General features: G+C 53.6%; 1 protein-coding gene across 1 annotated transcript in view; it reads left to right on the forward strand.

The window, feature by feature from the left end:
- EPHA8 (EPH receptor A8) overlaps window positions 1-8,162 on the forward strand; it is a 52,782-nt gene extending 44,620 nt beyond the window's left edge. The window contains exons 12-17 of the mRNA XM_064396950.1: window positions 16-77; window positions 453-662; window positions 2,616-2,765; window positions 4,048-4,238; window positions 5,219-5,374; window positions 6,688-8,162. Of these exons, the coding sequence (XP_064253020.1) occupies window positions 16-77; window positions 453-662; window positions 2,616-2,765; window positions 4,048-4,238; window positions 5,219-5,374; window positions 6,688-6,802 (884 nt within the window). The 3' untranslated portion in view covers window positions 6,803-8,162. The remainder of the gene's footprint in view (window positions 1-15; window positions 78-452; window positions 663-2,615; window positions 2,766-4,047; window positions 4,239-5,218; window positions 5,375-6,687) is intronic.
- The last annotated feature ends 2,836 nt before the right edge of the window (window positions 8,163-10,998 follow it).

Consider the following 10,998-nt stretch of genomic DNA (forward strand, 5'->3'; position numbering starts at 1 on the left):
CCTTGTCTTCTGCAGGCAAATTGGTAATGATTGTTACTGAATACATGGAGAACGGCTCGCTAGACACCTTCCTCAGGGTAAGGAGCGAGTTTGTATTTTCATTCACTGCACATCCCCTGGGGCTGGTTCCTGCTCCTCAGCCTCATAGCCAGTGAAACCCCTGTGTGAGAGAGAGCTGTGGGTGCTGGGCTCTCACCTCTCCAGCAGATACAGGCTCCAGGCATTGTGTCTGGCTCCCTGAAGTGACACTGCAAAAGCAGGGACAACAGCCTGAGCACATGTCAGAGGAATGGAGAGGACAGGAAGTGGGCAGGGGCACAAGCAGGAGGCACTGGGGTCAGAGGAGGTACAGAGCCAAAGATGACAGGCACGGGGGGGCTGATTTAATGACAGCAGCACCAACAGGATGGCGGTGAGCACCACAAGCGAACTCTGGGGTATTTCCTTTCCAGAAGCACGATGGGCAATTCACCATCATCCAGCTGGTGGGGATGCTGCGGGGCATTGGGGCAGGCATGAGGTACCTGTCTGACCTGGGCTACGTGCACCGGGACCTGGCCGCCCGCAACATCCTGGTCAACAGCAACCTGGTGTGCAAGGTGTCCGACTTCGGCCTCTCCCGCATCCTGGAGGACGACCCTGATGCTGCGTACACCACCACGGTGGGTGCCTCACAGAGCTGGTCCCTGCTGCTGGTTGCTGCCCCAGGCCTCTGACACATGGAAAAGTCAGAGACTCTCAAGTCAAAATAGGTAGAGCAGGAATGGCGATGTCACTTCCTGGTGATATCTGGGCCAACAGTTTGAACTCAAAGAGCTCCTGAGCCTTAATGCGTTGTCCTTGACACAGGGACATCCCAGAACTGAGTGTGCAGTGAACAAAGAGCAGCAGGACAGGGAGTTATCAAACATTCCCAGCCAACTGCTCCCATGGATGTGTGTGGCCTCTGTGTCTGTCCCCACTGGAGTCCTTCCCTGGGCTGTGTAGCTCCATCCACTCCTCAGTTGTCCTAGAGCCATCAATCCATAGTGGGGTGTTCTGGTCCACCCTTCAGCACTGTGGCCACACACTGGTTTTTCCATGTGACTCTGCCTCATTCATGGATGTGGAAAAGGTGGGAATTGATTTTGCAGCCTATTTTATTTCATGCAGGACACTTTTGTCTGTGAAGCCATGTTGAGATTTTTCTAGCCAATGTGGCAGCTCTGTTTCTTGATGTCCTCCATGGGAGGTCATTAGGAGCAAAATGAAATGCATTTTCATGAAATACCTAGAATATGTTAAATAAATTGAGCTCTCTTTGCTCTTCTCTAGCCATGAAAAGAAGTAGTGTGCTCCCCTGGAACACATCTGGTGGACAGACCTGATGGAGGCCAGTTTGGAGCTGTAGCAGAGGAGTCTGAGCATGATTTCTCAGAAAGACCAAGACTACAGAAGCAGAAAGAGCTGCAGGCTCCTTTGGGGTAGTTGATGCTGAGCAACTCTGAGGGATGAGTGCACCATGGCCCAGCCCAAAGAACGTGGCCCTTCATGATCTTTGCTTGTCTTCAGCAAAGTGGAGAAGCTGGGCCAGATGGGCTCCCTGTGTGTGTGTGTGTGTCTATGCATTCATCTGCTCCTTCTGGTATCTCAAGAAACAGCATGTCATTCCAGATAACAACTTTGGGAAAGGTTCCTGCTGCTTGGTTTCTGATCCTTTGAGGTATCTTGATGCAGTGAAACCCACCAGAGCTGGTTGCTCTGGAGTAAGATTGGATAGTGCATAGTGTGGGCAGAACTGAACCACAAGGATGCAGTGGCAGAGTCAGGACCTCTGGTGAGGTCTCAGTCAGGGTACCCTGAAAATGAAGTTTCTTTTGTGTTCAGAAACTTGTATTCCTCCTGTGTTGTTTTCAACATGCTCAGGAGATTGCTTCACCCAAGGAACTCTCCCAAAAGACACATTGTTCATCTTCAGTCCTTATCAAGGCACATGCCAGAGCAGGCAGGACTCTGCTGGGTAGAGGCAACTCTCCCTGTACAGGTATCCCTGAATGGTGATGCCACACCATTCCTGCCCCAGATTCTCTGGGAAGCACACCCAATGTCCCCTACACTGCAACTTTCCTCTTCAGATGGCTGGTAACCACATTTCCAGCTTTAAAGCATTCTTAGTCCATATATTGCTGATTTTTGTCAGCATGGTCCTTTAATTGAATGCATCTGCCTTTTCAGTCCTTGCCTGTCAAAGCAAGGAAGGACAGGGAGCACATCCCATCACTCTCCTTGTCTGCTAAGTCAGGCTCTCTGTTTGCACACAGAGTCAGCTCCGTGCTTGTGTGCTCTGGTAGCCCAGGGCTCCTGTTCATCACTTTGAATTCCTTGTCTCTTGAGCACTGGGGAACCAAATTGTGCATGAAGACCTTGTAAAAGAGCACAGTGTTCTCCTTGCTCTGTTGGAAGCACCTTGAAGTTGTCCCTCACATACACCTCTGGGCTTATTTTGGGCAGATTACCTCCTCAGTCCTTTTTAGAAGATGCCACCCCACCTTATCACTGGTCCAACAGCTGTCCCAGCTGCAGAGCGCAGAATGCTGAGCCCTGCCTGCTCTCAGGCTCCCCTCTCACTTCTCCAGGGTGGGAAGATCCCGATCCGCTGGACGGCTCCCGAGGCCATCGCGTACCGCAAGTTCTCCTCGGCCAGTGACGTGTGGAGCTATGGAATCGTCATGTGGGAGGTGCTGGCCTACGGCGAGCGGCCCTACTGGAACATGACCAACCGGGACGTGAGTGGTACCAAACCTGCCCTCCTCCTGCCTTCCCCAGGCCAGTCTGGCAGGGGGCTGGGAACAGGGGCCCAACGATCAGCTCTTGCCTCTCTTCACCACCCCAGGGGGCTGGGAACAGGGGCCCAACGATCAGCTCTTGCCTCTCTTCACCTCGCCAGGGGGCTGTGCACAGGGTGCATGTCCCCTCTGTGGTGACAGCAGTCCATCCCTGCACTGCACAGCCTTTGCCTTTGCAGTCCCGTGGAACCCAGGAGTGACCAGAGCTCATATGTTGACCTACCTGCTGGCTCTTTCCAATCCTGCCCCATTCCTGGGGACACTGACTTCAGTTCCCAGTACAAATGCAGGCAAGAAGATCTCTGCCGCACTGGCTGTGCGCTCTGCGGCTGTCTGCAATCCTGCCTTTCTGCTGGCTGGAGACAGTCAGCTCCTGTTGTGCCACATTTTCCAGTCCCTGGAAGGGGTCAGGGCTTCCCTAGGATCATTGCAGCCCCACTGCACCAGCCTGCCAGTTCCAATGCTGGGCATCCATCCCTTCCATTGTCCAAATGAGGCTGCTGAGAGCCTCAGGCTAGCACCACCCAGCTGTAGGCTTTGGGCTTGTCTGAGTTGTGTGGAGCCACTCTCACCTCAAGAGCAGCATAAAATCTGAAGGGAAATGTAGGTTATAATCCTGACCACAACCTGAGGGCAAAATTTTCAAAAGGAGGCAGTAAAATGAGTATTTTGGCTCTGTAGAACCACAGGATTCCTTTTTTTACCTATGAGTACTATAAATCTCCCCCTGTGCTGGAAGCCCCCTCTCTTCTTTTTTTTTTTTTTTTTTTTTTTTTTTTTTTTTTTTTTTTGTGGTGGCTTTGGTGACAGCAGGGCATGAATGCAGTGGCTTACACTACCTCCTCCACAAAATTTCTTCAAGCAGCATTTCCTCCATTTCCTCCAGCCTTGCCAACCAGTGCCACACCCTGGGTATAGAAAAACTGAGTGTGAGTGCAGCCCTTATGGCTAGTCTGCTGGAGGGAAGCTGCAGTATTTTAGGCCACTGGACCACTAAACAACTCTTGTCATAGCACTGGTTTCATGTGTGTGTGTGATGTCCAGCCTGCTGCCAGCTCTGCACAGAACCTGCACGCAGCCATTCACTTGTTTAGTGCAGAGCTTGTGCACATCCCTCTGCTTCCCATTCCACGGCCCCAGCAGCTTTCATGGCTCTTCCGACTGGCGGGGCTGGGACTGGGATGGGGGTGCAGCCCCACTGCAGCTTGTGGCTTCCTTCCAGGTCATTAACTCTGTGGAGGAAGGCTACCGCCTGCCTGCCCCCATGGGCTGCCCCAGCACCCTGCACCAGCTCATGCTGGACTGCTGGCAGAAGGAGCGCAGCGAGAGGCCTCGCTTCTCCCAGATTGTCGGCATCCTGGACAAGCTGATCCGCAACCCCGACAATCTCAAGTGCACGGGCACCATGAACAGGTGAGGGCCCCCTGACCCCCCTGTGAGCAGGGCTGATGACTTGGTACTGGTCAGAGCATGTGGGTTGCAGTCCTGACTGGCTGCCCTTGGGAGCACGGACATGCACAGGCCCCGTGGACATAGGTTGTAGTGAGGAACTTCCTGCTCTTCATCCCCTTGCTTCCACCATGGCATCCCCATGCCAAGGCCAAGGAAATGCAGTAGTGCCTGTGCAGCAGTATCCCTGCCTTTATCTGCCTGCTAGGGCTCTCTCTGTTCTGCTCTGCACGATCTGCAGATCAGCTGTGTCACAGCTGTGTGCCCAGGTGGGCAGGTGACCAATGGTATCTGGCCTGGATCAGGAATAATGTGGCCAGCAGGACCAGGGCAGTGATTTCCCCCCAGTTCCCCCCTGGGGCACTGGTGAGGCCCCACCTTGAATCCTGGGGTTGGGGGTCAGTTCTGGGCTCTTCATGACAAGACAAAAATGGAAGGCCTAGAGTGTGTTCAGAGCTGGGGAAGAGTCTGGAGCACCCTGGCCCCAGACTGAGGGAGCTGGGAGGGGCTCAGCTAGGGGAAAAGGAGGCTCAGGGGACCTTCTGGCTCTCCACAACTGCCTAACAGGAGGTGCAGCTCGGCAGTAACTGGCCTCTGGTCCCAGGGAATGAGGGACAGGAAAAGAGAAAATGGCTTCAAGTTGTGCCACAGGAGGTTTAGGTTTGATATTAGGGAAATTTTTTTCACAAAAAGGGTGGTCAGACCCTGGCACAGGCTGCCCAGGGCAGTGGTGAAGTCATCGTCCCTGGAGGCGTGGATGTGGCACTTGGGGACATGGTTTAGTGCTAGCCCTTGCAGTGCTGAGTCAACAGTTGGAGTTGGTGATGTTAGAGGGCTTTTCCAACATTAGTTTTCCAGACTCTATAGGTGCATTCAGGCGGCCCTCACAGCCTGGTCACCTTGGACCAACCTTTCTCATCTAATCCGTTCTGTTCTGCTCCCAGGTTCACCCAGACACACTTGGACAGGGGTCTCCTTGACCTGAGCAGCTGCTTGACTGTGGAGGACTGGCTGGACTCCATCCGGCTGGGGCACTACCGGGACAACTTTGCCATGGCTGGCTACTCCTCCCTGGGCATGGTGATGCGCATGAACATCGAGTGAGTAGCAGGGAACAAACAGCACTGTTTGGGTGTCCCCAGACCCACACCAACCCGCCAGCCCCAAACAGTGACCGTTCTGCCACTGCTGGCTCGTTCCAGTTGGTCCCTGGTTCTAGAGACATAAGTCCAGGCAAACGGTGTTGAGGCTTGGGACAATGCCCAAGGCTGAGCTTTGAGGGAAGGTGTGGGAGTTGTACTGAGAGGCTATGAACTCCAAGTCACCTCCAGTACTCTGTGGTGGCTCCCTAATGTCACCATAAGCCCATAGGAGGTCATTCAGGTTGCAAGGTGCTCCAGGTTGGGTTGCTAGCCCAATCTCCTGGTCACAGCAGGGTCAGGCAGGAAGTTGCTGTCTCCTTGTGTTTCTCATCTTTGTTTTCCCTGCAAAAGGCACCTCTGGACTAGAGTGTGGCTATGCTATTCTGCACAGCTTCTCTAGGATCACTGGGAAACAATCTTAGCTGGGTGTTACCTTGGACCTTTGTCAGACCCCTGTGCACAGGACTGGCTCCCTGCTCAGTGCAGCAAGGAGGGAGACATCACTGCAAGGTCATTAACACATTACCAAGGGTGGGTTAAGTAAGTAGAGCTGGAGAAGATCTGTCTCATCACCCTCCTACTGTAAGAATCTCAATCTCCCACCTATCTAGGGAGTTTCCAAGGTGCAGCATCCAAGCAGTACCAGAAAAGAAGACAACTATGCCAGCTCCTGCCCTTATACCTGCTTACATCCCTCATCCCTTGCTGTTACCAGTAGTGACAGCCTGTTCAGCCTCTAAGGAGCCTTGTTCCCTGTCCAAAGGCATGGAGCTGCTGGACAGTGGTTCCTGTGGCAGTGAAAGGGAAGGCAGAGAGACACAGAGAGTTGTCACGTGCATTGATTGGGGCTATACATGGGGCCTTTGCTCTGGGATTGAGCTGATAGTGATCCTTGTTTCTCATGCACATCAGAGAATCTTTTGAATGGGGAAGGCTCATCATCCATCCTTCTGACTGGGTTATCTGAGGGCATCTCACTAAAACTAAATCCAATTTCACAGCATCGATCTTGTCACCTACGAGCCTGTCAGGAGTGATCCTGCTCCTGTTCCCCACAGGGCTGTCACAGTGGCCTTGTCAGGAGGACATGTCCAAGAGAATGGCAGTCTCTCTGTCCATGGGAGGATGTCCATGGACCCTCAGCAGGACCAGCCTTGTGCTGATGGGAAAGTGGAGAAGAGCCAGGCACAGGCTCCTGGGCTGGTCCACGGGGTGCAGTTGTCTCCCTGGGGCCTGGCACAGGTGTCTTTGACAGTGTCTTTGTTCTCCAGGGATGTTCGGAGTCTGGGCATCACCATGATGGGCCACCAGAAGAAGATCTTGAGCAGCATCCAGGCCATGAGATCCCAGCTGCTGAACACAAATGGCCCCAGGAGGCATCTCTGACCAAAAGCTCTGCAGAGCTGCATCAGGCATTCCTCAACACTTACCCTGGCAAAGGGGCTGCAGGGTAGTGAGCAGGAACAGGGGCACCAGGAGCTGGAGCCCTGCCAGCATCTCTGTGATTTCAGCATTAGTGGAAACATGGTATTCCAGATACCTTGGTGGTCCTGTTGCTTCCTTCCCCCAGGTGAAGGGGGGAGCAGCCTTCCAAGCAGACACATCATGACTCTGCTATTTCCCTGTGGGACTGGGGGTCTCCCCACAACTATGCAGGACAGGAGACAACCCCTTCACCCAGTGGGATGGTCCAGCTGCTCCTGCAGTTGGAGGGGTATCAGACACATCAGCAATAACCAGGAGCAGTGGGCTGGGCTTTCCGTGGTACACAGCTCCTTTGGACCAGGCAGCTGGGGAGCTCCTGGGATCTCTGAACTGACCAGGGTTCCAGGTACTGCACACAGCAGAGACAGCCCTGCTTCCTGTACCTCCCAGCGTGCTCCAGCCCGGGCCTCCTGAGCTGCACCAGCCTGAAGGTGACTTCATGGTCCACCTGTACCAAGAGCAGGAGGGCAGGGGACAGAACACAAGGTGGCAGTGCCAGGAGCATCTGGCTCTGCCTTCAGACCATGCTGCCCAGCTGGGAGGAGAGTTGTCCAGGGCCTGGAGACTCAGAAGCCCTAGAGTGCTGCAGGACACTCCCCACCTCTTTAACCCACCAGCACTATTCCTCCACGGATCCAGCACAGCCCTCCAGGCAGCCCAGGCATATTTTCTAGGGCCACAAGCTCAGGTTTTTCTGCCAGCAGAATCATCCTGGCCTCCCCCACAACAGAGAGGAATGGGAGAGTGTGCTCCCATGTCACTGGACAGAGGGACAGAGAAACAGCTCTTCTTTGTCATATTGTCCTAGAGAAACCCAAGAGCTGTGCCATCACCTGGCTGTCAGAGCCCAGGGCTGCCAGATCACCTGAAGAGAAGGGATCCTGACAGTGTTTCCAGCTACAATCACAGCATCCTGTGGCTGGGGACAGAGGCTCTGGGCACAGAGGACCTCACTGCTGGTGACCCCAGTGTCTGGGAGAGTGGTCTGTGCTCCACAGGAGCATCTCTCTGGGTGAACTTGCCTGGTGCTGAGCAGTGGCCTCCAAAGATGTGTGGAGCTGGTCCAAGAGGCTGACCTGAGTGCAGATGAACTGGGGAGTGGGGCAGGCTGTGGACTGGGAGTTTCCTTTTGGTGTAAATACAGTTTTTTATGGGTTTGGGAACTGTTTTACTGAAGTAGGATGTTAAGTACACAAAATGGTCTCAAAGCACAGAAGCCTCAGTTGTGGGGCTGAACTCACTGCAAAAAAAAAAAAAACAAAATACCTGCTGGGAGCATGGCTGGGGTGGGGGTGACTGGAGAGGAGCCGCACTCCCTGCAGGGTCCAGCCTGACCCACAGCACCCTGTCCTTCACACGGCACAGCAAACCCAGCATCACTCCAAGGCAGGTGCTGGTGGGATGTGGCCTCAGGGCTGTTCCTGCCAGGCCTGTTTGGGCACAAGGGGGGTGGGGGGTGGGTTAAAGCCATTTCTCAGCTGCAATAATCCTGGCTAAACCAGCCTGTCCAGGGCTGGCTTGGCTTTCCATGCAGAGCACCTGTGTGCTTGCTGATGGATTCTCTGACTATGGCGGGTACTTTACTTCTTCCTATGGAAGCTCTTTGTAAGGGGGACAGATGCAATGTGTTGTTTCATTTGTATTGCACCCTGCATCCTGCACTCAGCCCTGGCACACCCCCTCCCCACAGCCAGCATGTGATGAAGCTCATCCAAGCCCTGCAGCACAGGGGGCTGGGTGCTGGCCCTGTCCTCTCTTCCCAACATTTGGGACTCCATCACAGACACACTGGTGAGAGCAGAGGTCAGACCAGTGCCACACCTGTGTCCTTGGGGTTTGCTGGACAACCCCAGTCAGGTGGGCTGCAGGATCTGAGGCTGGGAGCTGCCAGATGGCCCCTTTCCAGGTGGTTCATGAGTCAGATCCTGCAGTGTGGGGTCACTGGGCTGTTCCTGGCTGTGGGGATGGTGGGGCAGGGTTTGCCTTTTATGTTCAGAGTGTGTGCTTCCCCCTGGATAATAAAAATCCCTCTTTCCGTGATCCATCTCCTTGCCTGTTACTGTCACTGGGCTGCACAGAGCTGTCACCACTTGCAGTGAGGACAGGGGACACCCCAGCTGCTTCAGGGGGACCAGCACAGACATGTTCAGCTAGTCCCACCTCCCTTGCTCCAGAAAGCCTCCCACAAGTGAAGGATGCTTCCCTACAAAGCAGGAGTAGCCATGGGATGGGCCCACAAGGACAGGGAAGAGCCTAGAGGATGTTTTTAGGCTCCCAGTGGTGCTGTGGACTGGGAGAGCACTCCCCAAAACCACCAAGTCATTGCTATGTAGGAGTGTCTCATGCAGGACATGATGCAAGAACAAGATACCTTGTGTGCAAAGGCTCCTCTGAACCTCAGGGGTATCTTGCAGGTTTTCCTAGACTCAGCCTTACCATCTTCTGGAGATGCAGATTTTTTTTAAGAAAGAAGAGAAATTAACACCAAAAAAACAAACAGGTAAAACCTCAGCCCTCATCTCCTGAAGTCTGAGCTACAGTATATTGCATGTATTCTTTCTGAAGGTGTTTAGCTGTGTTCCAGCTGCCCTTCAGAGAAGGATTTACCAGCAAATGAGTTGCAGGACAAAGAAAGCATCATTTTCAGGAAATGCCCTATAAAAGAAAAAGGGCCCCACAGCACAGGCTGGGGTGGGCTCTAAAGCTGTCACTGCCTGCTCATGTGCCTCCCAGCTTTGGCACACTTCAAGGACAGAGGTTACTGTTCACTGGCCCCAGCCTTGCTCCCCATCCCACACATGAGGAAAGGCCAGCCCAGGGCTCTGTCCTACCCCAGCCTGCCTGCACACTGTCAGGTTATCCTGCCAGAGCTTCCTTCCTCACAGTCCCCCCTCACACCACTCTCTCTGCCCTTTACAGAGGCACAGGTCCCAGGCTGGACAAGCTACTCTGGGTCAGCGTCCCCTGATTGAGCTTTCAGGTCCTGTGCTCTGCATTGCCCTTCACCTATCCCATTGCTGTATTTACATTTCCCATCACTATAACCCTGACTTTCTCCTAACCCTTCTCCTTTACCCAGAGAAGCTGTGGCTGCCTCAGCATCCCTGGAAGTGTCCAAGGCCAGGTTGGACAGGGCTTGGAGCAACCTGGGATTATCGAAGGTGTCCCTGACTATGGCACGTGGTGGGGAACAAGGTGGGCTTTAAGGTCCCTTCCAACCCAAACCATTCTGTGATAAATATGATTAGATGGAATCTCTGGAGGTCACCTCATCCTGCCTCTCCTGGTGCCTGTGCAGTGCCCACACCTGTGCAGGTTCTGCTCAGTCTCTCATCACATCATGCAGACAGGGACAGCAACTACATCATACCTTGCTCACGGTCCAGTGCTGTCACTGTGCACAGTGACACAGCCTGGGCATGCTGGAACCTATTACTGTTCACTGAGGCCACACATTTCACTACTGTATTTCAGTTATTAATAAAGCCAGTGTCCACATTGTGCAAAACGTACGAGATTTTCTTACATTTCTTAGACCAAACATTTGGGAGGGTGGATGATGCTGGTGCCTGGCTCCTTCCCTGGGCAGCCAGGCTGCTGTGCATGGCTTTGTGTGGGGAGGGGCCTGGTCATTACAGCATCCCTGTGAATATCATGCCCAGGGCATCACCCTGCTCACAGCCTCAGGAAGATGAGGCACAGTTGTGTAATTTTTAAAAATATTGCCAGGAAATTGCTGGTCTGGCAAAGCTCCATCACTGGAGACACTTCTCCAGGACACAGAGCTGTGTTTTCAGAGCTCCTGCACTCCCATCTGGCCAGGCTGGGGTCAGGGCTACACCCAGGGATCCTGATGGCTGAGAGAAATTGGCTCAGCAGGAAACCCCTTGAGAAGAGGATCCTGGGGAAAGGGCTGGTCAAGAGGCAAAGTCTTCCATCCAAGGAGAGGTGATGGACACCCTCACTAATATACACCAGGAAATAAACCCCTTCCTGTACCAAAAGAGACCTCAGGATTTTCACACCTACTTAAATGTCCCCCAAGAGGATTTTATCCCATCTTACACCACTGGGAGCTGGTCTTTCCCTGGTAAAAC

The sequence above is a fragment of the Passer domesticus genome, chromosome 22 (genome assembly GCF_036417665.1).
Source record: "Passer domesticus isolate bPasDom1 chromosome 22, bPasDom1.hap1, whole genome shotgun sequence".
NCBI lineage: Eukaryota > Metazoa > Chordata > Aves > Passeriformes > Passeridae > Passer > Passer domesticus.